The sequence below is a fragment of the Chiloscyllium punctatum genome, chromosome 20 (genome assembly GCF_047496795.1).
Source record: "Chiloscyllium punctatum isolate Juve2018m chromosome 20, sChiPun1.3, whole genome shotgun sequence".
Lineage (NCBI taxonomy): Eukaryota > Metazoa > Chordata > Chondrichthyes > Orectolobiformes > Hemiscylliidae > Chiloscyllium > Chiloscyllium punctatum.
Genome location: NC_092758.1, coordinates 13,425,550 through 13,445,787, shown reverse-complemented (window position 1 = coordinate 13,445,787; position 20,238 = coordinate 13,425,550). Strand labels below are relative to the sequence as shown.

At 39.0% G+C, this 20,238-nt stretch overlaps 1 protein-coding gene across 5 annotated transcripts in view; it reads left to right on the top strand.

The window, feature by feature from the left end:
- Positions 1 to 19,414, top strand: part of rnf130 (ring finger protein 130) — a 166,631-nt gene extending 147,217 nt beyond the window's left edge. For 3 of the 5 annotated variants that reach the window (XM_072590355.1, XM_072590350.1, XM_072590352.1), the window contains one exon: positions 202 to 368. In XM_072590355.1, coding sequence (XP_072446456.1) covers positions 202 to 269 — 68 coding nt within the window. In that variant the 3' untranslated portion in view covers positions 270 to 368. Of the gene's footprint in view, positions 1 to 201; positions 369 to 9,798 lie in introns of those variants that run through there. The other 2 variants (XM_072590351.1, XM_072590354.1) reach the window with 1 other exon arrangement.
- The last annotated feature ends 824 nt before the right edge of the window (positions 19,415 to 20,238 follow it).

Sequence of the window (20,238 nt, the reverse complement as noted above, 5' to 3'; positions counted from 1 at the left end):
TCTATACATAAAATAACAAGTTTTGAATTTTACAGAACAAATCCTGCTTCAGTTGAGCAAAGTTTATACTTTGATCTGTATTCAAAATATCAGTTCAGTTAAAATATAAAAGAACAATATATTTAAAAAGCTTCTTTTAAAGACTAAATGTACCAAATTTTTACAGCATGATTTTTAATAAAGTTTTCCTTCTGTTCACAGGTCTCTGGGCTATTGAATCCAATCCTGCTGTTGCAACAAACAATTTGGAAATGTCTTCCTTTTACTAGAGTTTTGCTAAAGCAAAATCTATTTTTTATATGTTATTTTTTCACATGCGTCAATTAAAGCTTTGTAAGAAATATCTTTCAATAAAAAAAGGAACCACATTTGTTTTATGCTTTTTTTTGTCTGTGCACTCATTATACTGAGATTCCTTAATTGCTGGCAAACAATTTGCTGGAAAGTTATTTGCTGTTGGGGAATCTCTCCTACTCCTGAGGGATGCATACTTTGAAGATCAAGTATTAAATTTTAATTTAGTATAATTTTAAGTTGTGAGACAGATACAGTCTCAATCCAATTAGATTAATTTTATGCAACCTTGGAGTTTTCTTTCCCGCATCTTATGTACATATGTTAATATCTAAAGAATCTGATGCTGTTATTGTTTCCTTGAATAAATAGTAGTGTGCAAGAATCGCAAATGAGCAAAATCATGAACAACTTACAAATAAGAAAATAAATGTTCACATCCAACAACATTATTTTCTCATATTCTGCTTCCAGCAGAAAATGCTTCAGCCTCCTGAAGTCAAACAATTTTTTTTTATTTGTTTCCAGGGATATTGATGTTGCTAGCTGTTTAATTCCTATCCCTAATTGTTCTGGAGGAAGTGGTGGTGTGCTGCCTCCTTGAATTGCGGTTGTCTCTGGGCGACAAAGCCATCCACTATGTTGTTAGGAAGGATGTTATTTTGGCCTAGTGACAGCAGAGGATGGATGATATAGTTCCAAGTCATGATGGAATGTGGCTTTGAGAGGAAACTGTAGGTGTTGATGTAATCGTGCATTTGCCGCCTTTATCCTTCTAGCGGGTAGAAACTGCAGGTTTGGAAGTTGCTGTCGGAAGAAACTTGGTGAGTTGCATCCTATAAACAGTACATAATGTTGCTAGTGCATTGATGGTGAAGGGACTTAAAAGTTGAATGATAGTCCAATCTGGCTGAATGTAAGCAAGAACTGCTTCATTATCAGAATTGTTGCGAATGAAATTGATTATTTTGCAATCATTAGCGAACATATTCCTTTTGCACCTTGTGATGGTAGTAATGTCATTGATTCATTACTTGAAAATAGTTGGACTAGGAAATCCACAATGATATCTTGGGACTCAGATAGTTGGCCTCCACTACCACAACAACCTCCCTCAGTTTTTCTGTTAAGCCAGCTCGTTCAGACCTTTCCTCTGGTTCCCATTAATTTCAGCTTTGTTCAGACTCCTTGATGTCATTGATTAAATGCAGTTTTGATGTCGGTGTTGGTCACTTTCGCCTCATTTTTAGAATTGAGCTCTTCTGTTAATGTTTGGACGAAGGCCGAACGGTGTTTCGAATTAAATGCTCTTGACTAACAATTCTACAAAAAACAATGGTTCTAATCTGAACTCTGGAAGTTGCACTTCATCAAAATAACGTCACTACAGAGGCTATGGTGTGTGAAGCTGTGGAACGAAATAGAATTTGAGTCCTAAGCTTCGGCGATATGGAATAAATTTTGGAGAATTTCTATCAGTGTTACTGACTATATAGAGTACAAAGGCTCATATACTTTGTTAGCTTTTTGAAAGAGCTATCTATTTATTCCCACTCCCTAGATGTTGACCCATTGCTATGCAGTTCTTGCTTTTCCAAGTAAATTAATTATTTTTAAACTTATCGTTGAGCCTGCTCCATCTTTTCAGGCATTGTATTCCACAATGTTGTAACACACCGCATGCAGAAAATACTTTTCCACAATTTTCCTCTAATTCTGTTGTCAGTTACCATAAATCAGTGTCTTGTGATTGCTGATGCCAGTGGCAAAATTTAGAGAAACATGATTGGTAAGTTGAGTATTTTGAGTTCATTAACTTGTGCTTTATTTGTTTGTATAACCTACTCTTCCAACAATATATTCAGCTGAGAGTTTGTTTCCACCATAATATTGATTTCAATGTTGAAATATATTAACTAAACATTGTGATAGTTTCATTGTGTGGTGATTGCAGTGACTTGACTGGTATTTATTAAAAAATATTCATCAGTTAAATATTTTAATCTTGAGACCGCCCTTGCACTCATTTTGGTATTTTGATGTTTATGTTTCCTTCAATAAGACATGGTTAACTTAACAGATGTTGATCATTTAGATGTCACCTGCAGCTTAATTAGTAGCACTTTCACTTCTGTTGTCTGTTCAGGCCCCATACTGTTATTACTAGTGCTTTACTGTGGGAGAATTCACTATTGGTCAGGTTAACTTTCAAATGAGGGATTGAACTCAATCTCTGCAATGGATCCTGTGGTATTATTTTGATGAAGAGCTCTCACTGATGCTCTGGCAATATTTAGCTCTCAACCAAAACCTCTCATGGCATTAAGAACTAGAAATATGAAACAAACACAAAATGGAGGAGAAACTCCACAGTTCTGGCAGTTTTGAGACCAGATTTCCAGTTATTAAATTGTAAAATAGGAGAGGGCACAGAGATGAGGATAACTCCAGAAATGCATGTGTATACTATTCAGAAAGCATTGACAAGTTCTCTCTTTCTGTTGAAACATGTCTGAGGGATGACGTAATAGAGGTAATTTAGAACTATGAAAGGACTCAATGGTGTCAATATTTTCTCTTGTGTGAAAGAGCATAACTGGCACCATCTGTATGAAATTATTACCAGGAATTCCAGTAGAGAATTCAGGAGGAGCATTTTAACTCGAGTGGTTAGAATGTACTGAAGACGTAAGCCCTGATCCATGTTAAATCATGAAGTTGCCTGTATCATTGGAAGAATTCCAGTCATTCATTAATGATATCTCTAAAAGAGTGCTTTGATTTTTCCAATTTAATTTGGAAGCCAATGAGAGTAACCCCAACAGGCTGACAAATACCTGCAGCTTTACTTTGTGTTTAAGGAAAATGTGCCTGAAACACAAAGATCTTCAATTGGCCTCTGAGGAGACAATGGATAAGATGATGTTTTATGTAGAACCTTCATCAGAACTAATGAAGAAGTTATATCCACTTCCAATGAGGACCTAGAAACACAGGAGAAAACTATTCAATTCCTTTAGTGTGTCCCTCCATTCAGTTAGATTTGAATTTCATCTCCTCACCTTGGTTCCTAATGCTTCAGAAGAATTTCAAATTTCTATTACCCTTCATATGAAGAAATGCTTCCTGACATCACCCCAAACAAACTAATTCTAAGGTTATACCCTTTTGTTCTGGGCTCACCCCTGAAGAAGTAATAGTTGTTCTGTATGCACCCTATCAAATTCCGTTATTATTGTAAACATCTTAATTAAGGGGTGGCAATAATATGGTAATACCAGTGGAATTACTAATCCAGTGACCCTGGTTAATGCTTGTGTTCTGAAGAAGAGCCACTGGACCCAAAACGTTAACTCTGATTTCTCTCCACGGATGTTGCCAGACCTGCTGAGATTTTCCTGCAATTTCGGTTTTTGTTATTAGTGCTTTAGGGGCACAGTTTCAAATTCTATCACAGCAAATGGTAAAGTTTAATAAAGCTGAAGTTCAAAGATAGTTGAATGGTTACCATGGAACCATTGTGAACTGGTGTAAAATTTCATCTGATTCATTCTTTAGGGAAAGAATCTGGTCTGGTCCATATGTGATTGCAAATCCACAGCAGTATGATTGATACTTAACTTCTCTCTCAACTAATCCAGCGAGCCACTAAATTGTCTTGTAAATAGAATGAAACTGGATGTGCTACCCAGTACAAACCAAGGCACTGGGACAGTTCATCCTGCAGAATCATCCTTACGAATAACTGGGAGCTTGGGCCAAAATTGAGAGAGCTATCCTAAAAACCAATCTCAGGAAATTGTTATGGATAATATACCACACCAATAGATGTGGCAGAGCAGTAGTAAACAGTTGGGAAGGAGTTGCCTTGTGAATTCTGAACATTAACTCCAGGCTCCATAAAATGCATCAGGTCAAAAATGGGCAACAAAAGCAATTGGTAATTACCACTTGCTGTATCCATCTTTGTCCACCCACCCATTAACCACCTGGTTGATGCATCAGTACTCCTTCATGTTGAACAGCATGTGGATACACAGGATGGCAAGGGGACAGAATGTACCCTGGGCGGGGAGCTTCAATGACCAGCATCAAAAGTGGCTCAGTGTCACTGCTGCAGACAAAGCTGGCCAAGTTCTAAAACACATGTCTACTAGAATGGACTTGCAACAGGTGGTGATCAAACCAACAAGGAGAAAAACTACTTGACTTCATTGTTGTCAGTTTACTTATTGATGAAACATTTGTCCATAACAGTATTGGTAGGAATAACCACCACATAGTCCTTGCAGAGATTAAGTCCTGCTGTTATATTAAGGATAACCTCCATCATATTTTGTGACACTACCATGGAGCTAATTGGAGCAGCTCTAGAACAGGTCTAGAAGCTCAAGATGAGGCATCCGTGAGCTGGTGAGTCATCTGTAGCAGTAGAAATATCTTTTATATCTCCCTAACTTTACCATTACCATCAAACCAGGAGTTCAACCTCCGTTCAATAAAGTGTGTAGGAGGGAATGTCAGGAATAGCAGCAGGCATAACTTAAAATGAGGTATCAACCCATTGAAGCTACAACACAGCGACTTGTACGCAAGTGATGGACAGAGCTAAATGATCCCACAACTAACAAATTGGATTTAAGCTCTGTAGTTTTGCCATATCCAATAATGAATTGTGTTGGATAATTAAGCAGCCACTGGAGGACAGTCCATAAATATCCTCATCTTTAATGATAGAAGAACCCAGCATCAGTGCAAAATACTAGACTGAAACAAGAAATTTGGATAAATTACCCATCTTGGCCTCCTCTTGAGAACTCCAGCATCAAAATATCAGCCTTCTATTACTTTGATTCACTCCGTGTGAAGTCAAGAAATTGCTGAAGACATTGGAAACTGCTAAGACTGAGCCCTGACAACGTTCCAGCCATAGTACTGAAGACATATGTTCAAAGTAGCCATATCCGTAGCCAAATTGTTCCAGTACAGCTACCCCTGAGTTATGTAACAGTGTGAAGTTTTCATCAGGTATCTCTAGTCCTCAAAAAAAAAGCAAATCTAATCTCGCCAATTACCCTTCATTGGTCAAATCTAAATCATCAGAATGATGGAAGAGCTGTCAACAGTGTTATCAAGCAGCTCTTTTCAAAGTAATTTGCTCACTGTGCACAGTTCGGTCTGCCAAGCCACTCAGTTCCTGACCCTATTATAGCCTTGGACCAAAAGGCAAAGTTGAGGAGATGAGTGTGTGACTGGCCTTTTATGTCAAGGCAACATTTAACCAAGTGTGACATCAAGAGCCTCTGCAAAACTGGAGTCATTGGTGTTGGTTTGGCTCGTACCTGGGTTAAGAAAGATGCTTTTGCTTCTTGGAAAACAGTCATCTCAACCACAGGATATCCCTGGTGTAGATCTTACCATTTTCTGCTCCTTCATCAATGACATTGCATCCATCATAAGGTCAAAATGGGTTGGGTTTTGATTGACGAATTGTAAATTGCTCAGAAACTGAAACACGTACAAATGCATCAATACCTGGACAACATTAAGGTTTGAACCAATGGTACAGGTAGGCAAAAGTGAGGACTGCAGATGCTAGAAATCAGAGTGTGGATTAGAGTGGCGCTGGAAAAGCACAGCAAGTCAGACAGCATCCAAGAAGCCGGAAAATCGACGTTTCAGGCAAAAGTCCTACATTCCTGATGAAGGTTGCTGCCTGACCAATAGTACAAGTGTCATCAACAAGAAATAATCCAATTGCCTTTCACAGACATTCAATGATGTTACTATCCTTGAATCCACCCATTGTTTTACCCAAGAAGGTGTGATTAAGACATTTCCTTTTCAAACCTATATTCCTTTGGTCTGGGAGAAAGGTATTTACAAGCAAAGGATTCTTTCTAAGTTAACCTGTTGTGACCAACTGAGGAGTTAGGTGAATAAGGGCAGTGAACTTACTATTGGCCAGAAACTGAACTGAACTAGCCATATAAATACTGTGGCTATAGGTCAAAGGCTTGAAATTTTGCAGCAAATGACTCAACTCACCTTCTGCCTCCTCAAAGCCTGTCCACAATCTACAAGGTAAAAGTCAGGAGTTTATTCAAATACACTTCACTTGGTGTGGCTGCAGCTCTAATAATCCTAAAGGAGATCAGTACCATTCAGATCAAAGCAGCCTGCTAAATTGGCATCCCCAATAACACTTTCAACATTCACCTCCTCCAACATTGACACACAATGGTAACAGTGTGTACTATCTAAAGGATTCACTGCAACAACTCAGCTTAGACAGCATCTTCCAAAACTAAGATTCTACCACCTGGAAGGACAAGTGCAGCTGGTACATGGGAGTGCCATCACCTACAAGTTTTCCTCCACACCATTCTGAATTGGAATTACACCATCATTCCTTCACTACTACTTATCAAAATGCTGGAGCTCCTTCCCTAATAATATGGAGAGTATCCCTACACCGCATGGACTGAGGTGCTCAAGAAGGCATTTTACTTTCCAAAGGACACTATCATGGATAGTAAATGACATGTTCGTCCTAAGAGCAAGTTTTAATCTTGTATATTGAAGGAAGTTCATACCAAGCTAAGCAAATTATCCTAATTTAACCATATGAAGGCCTGGTATAATTTGGGTGAATCTCTACTGAATTGAGGTGCAGTACCCAGTGTTATGACCAGGCCCCAAGTGAGGTGCTCCAATTTGGTACGATTCTAGACTGGATACTCCAAATCATTAAGTTTTGGATGAGGAAGGATGAATTGACTGCCCTTATTCACCTGACTCCTCAGTTGGTCACAACAAGGTTAACTTAGAAAGAATCCTTTACTTGTAAATACCTTTCTCCCAGACCAAAGGAATATAGGTTTGAAAAGGAAATGTCTTAATCAGACCTTCTTGGGTAAAACAATGGGTTGATGAGTTACTAAAACAAGAATAAATAACACTATCCATAGACCGATTAGAAATGAGAAGTGTTTTTTTTTTAAAAAACAGAAGTTCCAAATATATACATCAGTCTTTGTGATGAGTAGTTAATGGAACATTGCTGGTTGAGCTATCTGTTTCAAGATGCTTGGCTTTGCAGATCAGCTGAAATTCCTTTTAAACTGCCTTGTCAACTAGTTTTCAGCAATCAGTGAGAGACTCGTTTACCTGCAGTGCAGGGATAACTGATGGATGATTCCTTAACTATGATTTGTAGCACACCAGTGCTTGAACCCTACTTATCAAATACCTCAGCCTACCAGTGCACACAAGCACCTCAGCTCACCAGCACATAAATACCATGGTTGGAGCTTGCTTTTAATTCCTGTCCCTATGTATTCATGAAAACGCAAATGCAAACTTTTCTCTCACCCAAACTGCTGATTTTTTTTTTTCTGTCATGCATAGTCGCAAATACTCTTGGGAGATTGCAGTACTATTTGAAGTGTATTTCTCCCTTTGAAGCTTCCTTAATACCTTCAGGGGTATTCCTCTCAAGAAAGCCACTGAATTTAAATCTATAGTCCTCTTTTAGCTGAATCTTCTCTTTTTAAAAAAACACATGTTGCAGTTAAAAGTTTGGTATATCCAAAGGTGATGGTGAGTTATGATCCATATCATCACACCAGTACTGAGTTCAATACTATATGGTCAACCCAGGGCTTTATATAATTCTAACATATCTCTCACACTCTTTCATTCCAATTCCCTTAAGAGAAAGATCAACATTTAATTCCTACTGGTAAGCATTAAACAGACTCTTTACCCCAGAGTGCCTGAAATTTGGTGTTTCCAAATCCTTTTATCTTATGCTTTTGGATTTTTAATATTCTCCGTTTTTCTGCTGCCTGCTAGGTCTGTAATGACAAGAACCTCAACCTGCACCTCCTACAAAACCAGGTAGAACAGCGAGGACACTTCCCTTAAACCATGCACGCGGGTGAACACACGCACATGTGTGCACACACGCACACGTACACGCACCTCATTTAAATTTAAGTATATTCCCCAATAAATTGGGCAGGCAGGGGGAAGCTGTTTCCATTGAGGGTGGTGAAGATGTGGGGAGGTACATGCACAGTAAGGCAAATGAAACAACGGTTTAATATAAAGGTTTACACTACTTGCCACTAATTGCAGGTAAGTTCATGAGAGCAGAACTTTGCTACTATATTTGACATCCATTGTAGCATTTGACTGACTTGTCTGTTGACCTGTCAAAAATAGTTCCACTGCTGCAAGTGTATAAAGTATAGTGAATGGCTGGCAGAAAATACTGCAGCTCTTGGTAACTTTAGCTTGAAAGCTACTGGTCAGTTTCAAAGTTCCTAACTATTTCTTTGTAACTATCTTAGAAATTAACATTTAATTAAGGGTTGGTTCAAAGAAGAAAATATCTGTTGAATGTAATCAGCCTAAAAGTCTGGAATCATCAAAAGATCATCAACTTGGTTCTATTGTTACTGATGTACATTAACTCAGTGCCACAAGACCGATGGCAATGAGTCCAAACAACTGCTTTTGCTGGTCAAAAAAGCTGGCCACCAAATAGAATTCAAGCAGTGCGTCAGCAATTGGCAACTCTAGTGATAGTAAATGGTCAGATCCATTTTCTGAATGAAGAGAACAAGGGGGCGACACTTACTATTATGGAGTATTTATAGGACAAATGTAGGCCATTTGGTTGAAATGGTCTTTATGTACCTTAAATGCATGTATGTTCATGCTCCACAGAAACCTTTTCCTATCGGTTTTCCTCTCATAAAGCTCTGGTTCAGTCTTATTTGTCGTATTGCATTGGTACCGCACCTCAGGAATATGTTTTGATTTTGGAGAGGATATGGCTTAGATTCAGCAGAATAATATAGCAGCTGAAAGGGTATAATTGTGAATAAAGGTTGCATAGCCAAGGCTTGTATTCCCTGGAATAGAAAAAATTAAGAAGGATTTAATGGAGATGTTAAAGTAATTAAAGGATTCAATCAGACAAGAATCGTTTTTCCTCTGGTGGGGTGCCCAAAGCAAAGGGGCATGAAATAAATCCACTAAAATTTAAGTGCAACAAGGTTGATTGAGGATGATGTTAGGATGGACTTTACACAAGGAATGGTGGAAATCTGCAACTGTCTACCCAAGAAACAGTCAAGAAGCTATTGAAAAATTCAAAACTGTGATAGATATTTTGTTGGGCAAGCGTGTTAAGTGACATTCAGCAAGAAGCAGCAATGATTATGATACAGATCAGCCATGATCTAATTGAATGACTATGCCCACACTGTGGGAGGGAATGACTTCACCTGTTTACCAAAGCTCCTTTATTTCCTCTTGAGTGTGTGTCTAACCTATCCTTAATTGAAGAATATAGACATGGGTTTGTTGTTGATTGACTAAACATTCTCATAATTTCTTTTTGTGGAAGTTAGCATTTGTTTGCTTGTGCTTTTTCTTATCATCATAGATACGAGAATAAAACTTTGCTCACTTCATTTCTCTGTTTTTCAGATGGTCAGAATGTTCATCTTGACACCAGCCCCCGGCAAATGATGTTGTATGAGCTCGAGCTGTCCACCATTCAGCCTTCCATTGCCCACAGTGACCAGGACAAAGCATGAGTTGGATCAGATTTCAAACCATCAGATTCCAAACCAATCTTAGCCTTACTGCACACAAATAATTAAAACTGCGATCGTCAAAACGTTATCTCTACTTGTGGAATGGAACTAAGTGCACAAAAGTGTAGAGGGGAAATAATACCACATGCTGCCTGTCTTTAACTTTGTTTTTCTTGTAATTATTCATCCTCACCATGGTATCCAGTGAAGGTTAACATGTTTGGATTGTGGGGAAAGCTGTTTTGCCCCTTCCTACAAAACCTAGAAGAAATTAATATCTTTAGTTTAATGTTTTGCTGGTGAGCATGACACAGGACAATGATCCCAATAACTGTCCATAATCCACTTTGACTTATTTTGTTCTTATGCAGTGGAGGTCTAATATTTACAAAATACACTTCCTAGCAGCAGCTCCAGTATAAAAAGCACAAATGTAGAGGGAACTGGATCTGATTACCTGAACTTAATGCCAGATGATTGCCTGAAGTAGGAATGCATATAGTCTGTCAAGTTTTGATAAAGAACAGCAATGTTGAAAATTGGAACTTGTTTGTGTAAATGGATTTGGTTTTCAGAAGGTTTCAAAAAATTTTAGAGCTTTCACAGAATTGGCTGAGGGCAACCAATGGTTCTTGTGGATGATGAGATAGTTGAATATGCACCCTGGAAGAGACCCAATTTTCTGTGGACCTCCTGACTCAAACTGTCTGCAGCCGTTCTTCTAGTTATTTTAAGTCTGTTCTCCTTACAGTAGATCTAGAATATTTGGACTTGCCAGACCAGAATGATACTACAACTTGGAAGGTTAAGTTATGAGGGCCAGTCACATGTTATAACTATATATTGTTTATTAATGTGACTCGGCTTTTATTTCTTGGTAACCTAGTGCTGCTGCTTAACTGACATAGTACATTCAAACTGGCAACATAGGTACACAGAGTCAAACAGAATGTAAATGCTTGAAAGGTTAAATTACGAAGCTAGATTGGACAATGATGGCTTATTTTCCCTTTAATTAAACATGATGAGGTGATTTATTGGAGGTGTTCAAAATGACAAAGGTATTCACTTGGGTATAGAGAAACAGTGGTTCATGTATCCAGTACAATGGGTTTTAACTGTAAAGTTAGTGCTAGGCTGTTCAGAAGTCCGATCAGTAAGAGTTTCTCGCACAAAATTTCATGAAGGGCTGAAATTCTCACCTCGCCAGAAAGTTGTGATTTCTGGGGGTCATCTGGAGCTTTCCAGACTGAGAACACTATTTTTGCTGGATAAGATATTGAGGATAAAATAGAGCTACGCTCCGTTAATGGAGTTAAGATGTCTATCAGCATTGTTCCAACTAAATGGTGAAATAGGCTTGTAAGGTTGAATAGTTTCACACCATGTTTGGTATAGTTGGTTCAATTAGAACAGATTCTTGTTTATTAAAATTGTTTTAAGTATTGATTGGCCCCACTGCTGCTGTCTGCCATGGTTTCTTGAGTGAGTTGCTGAAATATTCCACCAGAACATTCAAACTAGGATTTGCAAGGCTTGTTCATTGAGTTTGGTATTAAGATGTGGACATTAAGGCTTCATTGAAGGCTCATGGTAATGGTAGTGCACAATGAACAGAAAGCCACAGTGCGGTCCCTTGATTGGCTAATCTCAGTAAAATCAACAGAAGAACTCCAAATTGACTTCATTGCTTCTTGGATTAAGATGGGGAATTGATGCAATGGGAAATGAACCAGGAGGCCATATTTCTGATTGATGAACATTTGTTCCTTGTTTTTGATCGCCACCCAAGAATTCCTGAATTTAGGAATTTGGGTGTGTGCAGACGTCATATGAGAGCAGCAACGGGCTTAGTGTTTCTCCACTAAGCAACCTGTTGCCCTGTAATGTCTGAGTTCTCTGGTGGGAAAGTTACTGCTGCATGGCCTATTCCTTGAGAGAAGAAAGCATGAGCAGATATTGGACCTAAGTAGCAGCTTCTCAATGATTATAGTGCACCTGCCTCAGCCACAGAATAACAAGCACTCCACGCAGTGCAGTGCACCCCACTAAGTGATGCAGCACACGTTCCCCTCTCTGTGATGCTGTACACCTGTTTTATGTACTGCAGACAGTACATGGTATAGGTGCACCTGAACTCAAACTGCTTATTAAATATAAGCGGCTTTTTTTTTAGTATTGAAGGAGAAGATTAAACGTTGTAGAAAACACACTTGTACGCATGCCATTGGTTCAATGAAAACTGTAAATCATGTTTGATATTTTTGAAGAGGTTAGATGGCTTGAGCTCAAAAACATGTTCTCAGTTCATTTAATTGCATTTAGCATCATTAAAGCCACATACAAAACTTCCTTGCCATCTCTAATATGGCAGCTTGTTCATTATAATTTTATTTATGCTAATTATACATAATCTGATATTTTTATTAAAAGATCAATGCAAACTATGGCAATTCTGCACTTTTATGTTAAAAATATTTTTGCACAATGTATTTAGTGAATAACTGCATTGCCACATTTAGTTCTCAGTGTAAATTATCTTGATCTCATTGCCATACGAATCTGTGCAGAAGAGGAACTCCGCAATTGACTTCACCTTCCGTTTTAGAGCAAATTAGACAGCATTCCTGATCACTATCCAGTGAACCATGCCAGGAAGTGTTCATGTGTTGTGTTGTGCAAAGAGAGAGATCCTCCATGTTTCGAAGTCTCCCAGCACAGAAAAATTATCTAATGAGGCAAAGGTGATTTGCTGGTAGCAGAAGAATTTGTACATTTCCCCATCCCATGCCATCTGCCCCCACCCCCAACCCAATGACAGTCAGTAATCTTGAAAGGTAAAGAAGAGAATTATGGGATGAGGAACCCCAGCTATTTGCATTGAGAAACTTGTATATCGCGGGTGTTTTCTTTTATCCACAAGCCACCTGTATTGTTAAATTAAAGCAGGAAGTGCTGGAAAAAAACTCAGCAGGTGGAGAGAAAGCAGAGTTAACATTTCAGGATCAGTGACCCTTCTTCAGAACTGATTGTAGCTAGGAAATGATTGATATACATGCTGAAGATGTGATGGGAGGAAGTAGATGGCGATGGAGCCCAGAGAGAGAGAGAAAACCACAGTTGGGCAAACAAAGCAAGAGCAAAAATCAGCCTGGGAGAATCAATAGCTGCTAATGGGAGCCATTAGTAGCTGACATTGCACTGGCTATGGTGGCAATCCCTGTGATGACAAGGTCTATTTGGAGGGAGGACATGGGTGAAGCTTCCTGTTGACTGCCACTTCAACACACCACCATGTTCCCTGGCCAACATCTCTGTTTCAGGCTTGCTACAGGGCTCCAACGAAGCTCAGCAAAAGCTGGAAGAACAACATCTCATTTTCTGCTTTGGGGGCCTTGCAGCCTTCAGGACTCAATATCGAGACCAATAATTTTTAGGGCCTGAACATCTTTTCCCATGCCTTAGTTTTTCCACAATTTCTGTTTTTGTTTCTGATTACCAACATCTGCAGTTTTTTTTTGTGTGTGGCTGAATTGTTCAATGTGACTGAAGTTATGTTATTTTATGTAAACTTAATAGAAAGTAATGAAAATCACTTGAGAGAATGGCACATAAAATATTCACCCCACCTTCAATGTCCGCAATTGCTGGAGTGATTTATTTCATTCTGCTCAAACTGTGCCCAGTTAGTGCTTGAATTTTTGAACAGGGACCAGGAATTTGTAATTCTCCCCCTGTGCTATAACATTCAGCCCACTTGCTTGCCAAGCTTCGCTTTCCTTCCTCTCATCCCCCATGGCAGAAAACAAATTGCTTGCCAGTTACTAGCACTGGCATTTATGTGGTGAAATGGGATTTTATTTGGCTGAAACTAATGTCAAATGTATTGTGGCTACCTCATTGTATTGAAGGAATTGATGAATAAATAAAAGATGTGATTAACAATGATGAATATTTGGATATAGATGGTCCAAGATTAAGTGGGTCACATAGCCCACCTACATTCCGGGGGAATGCACATTTACAACTAGGATCATATTATGTGCCACTTGTGTGAATGCTTCTTTGCTGCTGCTCCACAATTCACTGGAAATTGGTCATGATGGGAAGATTGATATTTATTGCTGCAATTTCAATCACCATGGTGGCTTTAGGAAGGTACCACACTTACACCTTTCCTGCAAGCGTGTGCAATGGTTCAGATTAGGGCAAATTTCAATTTTCTTAAATATATCCAAGTTAACTCAGCATATACTGGCATTTATAATTTTGTGGCTTGACATATTAACTTCTACAAAAGAATGTTTGAACAGCTGCATGGGAATTTGTCATGGCCTATTTAGTTAAGATCCACTTAGGGGAAATTTTGTGGCCACACCAGTATTTTTGCCATACCCTACCCTTACATAAATGTCAGAGATTGCAATCTCAGGAAGTCAACCCAACAGAGAGGCTTCTCTTCCATCCAAATGCCTTTGCCAACCTAGATCTTGTTTATTGTTCCACTGCAATGCAATATTAAGGTGTCATGTTCCTTAACCTTCCTCAGCAGTTCCCATCTCTCCCAGTTAAGTGAATGGGCAAGAAAATGGCAGATGGAATATAATATGAGAAAATGTTAACTTCTCCACTTTGGGGGCGAAAGTATTTAGAAACAATGATAGGAATGGGGACATGTTGATATTCAGAGAGATCTGCATGTCCTTGTGTTTTGACAAAATTATTTAAGTTGGTGGCTAACAATTCTCTTGCAATGGGGGATGGACGGTAAATGCTGGCTTTATCAATGACTTCCATATCTAGTTAACAAATAAAAACAGTAAATTAATGTACAGTTCCTGAACTATCAACCAAGGTTGACAAAGCCTTATTATTTCATTTTCTTTTGTCCTTTGAATAGCTTTCAAATATAGATAAATTCTCTACATAAGGAAAATTACAAACCCTGTATTCTCTCTGTGCCACTGTCTCCAGGTTAACTAATTTCAAGATTCTCACTCTTTGGGTGGCACGTTGGCACAGTGGTTAGCACTGCTGCCTCACAGTGCCAGAGACCCGGGTTCATTTCCCGGGCGACTCTCTGTGTGGAGTTTGCACATTCTCCCCGTGTCTGCGTGGGTTTCCTCCGGGTGCTCCGGTTTCCTCCCACAGTCCAAAGATGTGCTGGTCAGGTGAATTGGCCATGCTAAATTGCCCGAGGTGTTAGGTAAGGGGTAGATGTAGGGGTGTGGGTGGGCTGCGCTTCGGCGGGGCGGTGTGGACTTGTTGGGCCGAAGGGCCTGTTTCCACACTTGTAAGTAATCTAATCTAATTCAAGTCTTTTCAGGTCGTCATTCCACCATCTTCCCTGCCTTTATGTTTTTACAGTACATTTCACAAGCTATGTTTCAATTAACTTTATAGCTGCTTTATTACTTGTTCCTGTTGTGATGTAGGAAATGTGACATCCAAGTTGTGCACAGCAAGTTCCTGTAAATATTGGTGATCTGCATAACTAGTTTTGGACACTTAAAATGCCAGGACATGTTAGCTATGCACCACGTGCAGGTAGATTGGATTAGTATAATTTGACGTTTGCTGGTTGGTATAGACATGGTGAGTTGAAAGACCTGTTTCTGTGCAGAATTACTCTTAATCTGTTTTGTGATATTTTAGGGATAAATGTGAGCCAGCACATGGGAGTTCTTTGAATGGTGCATTGGGATCTTTTATGCCCAGAGGGCAGATGGAACCCTCCAATGTCATCTCATCTGAAAGGCACTGTCTCTGGTGAGCACTTCCTTAATGCTGTGCTGCATTTGTCATACAGTGTGGGCTCAGGTCTTTGGAGTTGGGACTTGATGACACAATCTTGGATGTGAGAGTGAGCTACAAGTATAACATGACAAATGTTTATGCATACCCCTACAACTGCCATTTACTCCTTTGAGACTAATTGTATGTTGTCCTTCCATTGCATCATTGGTGATTAATATTTTCAGCCTTGCTTCCCTTCAGCTTCTTAAAATCATAATTTAGCTAAACCATATCAACTGTAATACTACTCGCCACTCTCAACTCTGAATCACAAGGTTTTAGGTTCACCTCTCACTTCAGAAACTTTAGTACATTACCTAGGCCCATAGGCCTGTATAGTACAGAAGGAATAATGTTGGAGCTATGATCTTTTGGATGTAACACTAAGCTGAGGCCCACTATACCCATACAAGTGAATGTAAAAAATCTAATGCCGCTATTTCAGTGCAGAAGTGAGTTCTCCCATTGCACCATTGACAATTTTTATCTCTCACCTGAAACAGTCATTATCACAATGAGAGCTTGCTGGATGAAAATTGACTGCTGCTTTTCCTGAATTATATCAATGACCATACTTCAAAGTATTTCTTTGGCTGTGCGGTATTTTAGCACATCCTAATATTAAGAAAGGCATTTAATGTCCAAATGAGTTAAGATTGCCACCAGTTGGTTGGATGCATGCATTCATTCATTATAATGGAGGCAACCATGAGAAAGTTCACTGCATTGGTCCATGAGAAAAGACAGTGGTCCTTTTTTTGAGAAGCTGAGTAAATTAATGCCATATTCTCTAGAGTTTAGAAGATGGAGAGGTAATTTAATCGAAGTAGGAAGATTTCTTAGAGGCTTAACATGGTAGACATGAAGAGATTGTTCCCTCTTTTTGAAGAACTTGCGACATGGTGCACAGTCTCGGGATAAGGGGCAATGAAAGAGTTTTGAATCTTTAGAATTCTCTTCTGCAGAGAGTTATAGATATGCCATTATTGAATATATTCAAGAATGAGATAGATAAGTTTTGAGAGTCTCAAGAAATCTTGAGGGAAAACAAAGGTCAGCTATGATTGTTTTGAATGGTGCAGGCTCAATGATCGGGACAGTCTATTCCTATTTCTTCTGGTTATACTGACTTTGTTCTGATGGCTACCAAGGGATGTTTCAACAGTTTCTTTGATTCCTTTACTTTTATGAAACTCTCCTGCTTGTCTCATTCAAGGAGTTTGTTGTTCATTCAAAAGTGCTGAGCATGAAGATGAGCTGTTCTGATGATATGCTAGAGGACATCTGCTCTGATCATTGTCACCAACACACATTTTTCAAGACTTTCTCTGCTGAACATCAACTGTTTCAAAAAATAGCTTGATTATTTTACAGGAAATAGCAACCAAAGCGATTTTTAAAATTGATTCTGTGTCTGTGGATGTGATGGAATGGCTGCCATATAGCACATTTATGACATCAAGAATGACGGTATTTAGATGAACATTTGAAATAGCATCGCATACCAAACTACAAGGGCTGGAAAATGGGATTAGAATAGATTGAAGTTTAATGACCAATGGAGAAACAATGGGCTGAAGGGCCTCTACACAAGCTGTAAAATATCTTTGCTCCAAAGAAGACACTTTGAACAGCTACAGTCCTTGTACTGAAAGTGCCTTCACAGCCCTATTTGGTAGAGAGTTCTAGAATCTTCAGAAACATACCTACAGCATCATAGAGATCTATAACCAAGAAAAACATCACGTCCAAACTGGTCAAAAACTACCACCTAACAATTTTAATTGCATTTCTGCACACTTGTTGCACAGCTTTGTCTGCCTTAGCATTGCAGGTGCAAATCTAAATACTTAAATGTTGTGAGACAGTGAATTTCACATTCCTACCCAAAAAAAATTCCTCACATCTCCTTTAAACCATCAACCCCTTACCTTAAATCTATGTTGTCGATCGTTGAGCCCTCCATTAAGTGGAGAAGTTTCTTCCTGTCTAGCCTATCTATGCCCCTCATAATTTTATACATCTCAATCATGCCTCCTTTCAATCGTCACTATTCTAAGGAAAACACCAATTGATCCAATCTCTCTTCATAATTGAAAATCATTAAATGAGCTTGTGTTTCTCCAACTCCGTTCCTTATCCTTTCCAGATTAAAATACTTTAAGTAAAGAAAGGTCTTGTGTCTTATTCAATAGGCCCAGTGCATCTCAGAGCAATAGACCTATTCAGTCTGGATTTAACTGATCCATTCACTCCCAACCTACAGCCAACCTGAAGAATGTAAATGATCCCATGAAATTATTTTAACCAAGAGTAGAGAGTTCTGCCCAGTGTTCTTGGTGATTTTATTTGTTGATCAATTCCTAAAGCAGAATACTTGGTCATTATTAGTTTGCAAAATGTGAGAGATGGCTGGGTGAAAAGTGGCTACTGCACTTTTTGCATTGCAGCAAGTGACCGTACTTTAAAGTATTTCATTCACTGTGAAGCACTTTGGGCATCCTAAAATCATGAAAGGCACCATGTAAATGCAAGCCTTTCTGACTGCTGTTCCATAGGAAGCCCATGACTGGAGAGGAGGAAAGAGGCAATCTGTGAGGCGGCAGATGAAAATGGGGATAGAGGGAGATCACATCTCTTGGTGTAGGCTGGAGATCAGTGGAGCATTGGATCACTGTGGTGGGGAGTGGTGTATTTATTGGTAGCTAGAGTTAACAAGGCTTAGTGATCCAGGGGAAGTACTCCTATTCCACTTGGAACACCAGCAGTGCGAAAAAGGCATTTTCCATGCAGCAGCCCTTGCCTCCCTTCCACTGCTGTGCTTCGAACACTGGAAACCCAGCTATCTAGCTATTAACACTGGAAATAAGGGAGGAATCATCGGTACTCATTAAAGTATCTTAATAGGGGAGCTGCTTCCTGAAAGGCTGCTCCCCTACCCCAGCAGCCCTCCATCCACAATCTGTCCCATCTTCTTTAAGACAGGAAATGGGCATTTTTAATTCTTTTTAGTTTAAACTTTCAATACAACCAAAAAACTATTTACCCCTACAGTCTTGGTCTGTCATAGCAAATATTTCTCTGCAGTTCTTGGCTACATATAACTTGTGTGAGCCTATCCCTGTCAGTTATGTCAATTATTGGGTGAAAAGACCTGATATCAAGTCCATTTGTCACCAGTTGATTTTGCAGTTGTAAACACCCCGCTGTGCCCAGATAAGTTTAGACGTATAGTGCAGATTAGATACAAGAAGTTGAAATAAATTGTTGTATTCAATTGGCACTTAAAATCCAAACTAAATACTGATAATAAGAAATACTTTAACTTACTAACAACAGTTGTGTATTGGTTTGTTTATTCAGTGTTGCAGATGCTTAGCAAGTTGGTGACAGGTTGATCAATCATAGCTAATTCCAATGTCGTCATATAGCATAGAAGAAAATATCAACAATATATGCTTAAACTTTTGATATTGTATATTGACAATACTGTAAGTACTGTGTGTGATGTATGTCAGTGTTATGTTTGAATAACATCCTGTTCCAATATGTTTAAGACTCAAAAGTGGATTAATTCCAATTAAATTTCCTCTTAATGGCTTTCCTACAGCATGACATTACTAATGTTGCTTTTCCATTGTCTAAATCAATTTTGAAATTTATCCTAAAGGTACCAAATAATAAATTGGCTAACAGCCACCATCAATGTTGTTCCACAGTCTCATGCTGCTGTGTTTCAGAGTCAGAAAAGCATAGATTGAGATTGCAACAGTTTGAGTACTCTACTGTTTGTCTTCGACCAAACATAAATTCATTGCATCCAAACCTCTCTTTCCAATGGGTTTTTTACTGCCTCTCACCTATAAAGTCATCGTGCTGATGATATGACCCTGAACCTTCCAATCTAAACAACTCCAAGGCAATGTGAAAACACTCATTGCTCACAGCCTCCATAAGTCTTTGGGAAAGAGAATTCTGGACCATTCATTGCTTTCTGGGATGCAAGTAAAGAAATTCTTCCTTAAGTCCCTTCTAAACCTGCTGTCCTTTACCTTAAACCTTACTTTTAAAGAACGGTGCATACTGTTTCAAGAAGTGGACCACTTCATTGCATTCTTCCATCTATGAGCGTTGATGGAAATGCAGCATTTTGCACACTTATTGTGTATTTGCACACAGTTCTGAAGGCTAATCTTTCAGAAGCAGGTTTTGCCACAAGTATTGATAATTAAGCTACCACATGATGCTGTGGGTTGTTGTAATCAGTGTTGGCAGCTGTTACCAAGCTACAGCAGCAACTTCTCATCATAGCAGTGCACACACACACAGCTTGTCACCATATCCCTCTTCCACCAATGCTCAGATGCAATTGTCAATGTTTAGAGCCATCATACTTGCAAACACATTTGAAGTGAATTCTAGGGTCAAAATACTGGAACTACTGTATTTCTGCCTCTTTAGCACCACATACGTTCCTCCACCACCAATGCTGAGTAACAGAAGTGTGTGCGAGCTGTAAAATGCACTGCAGATG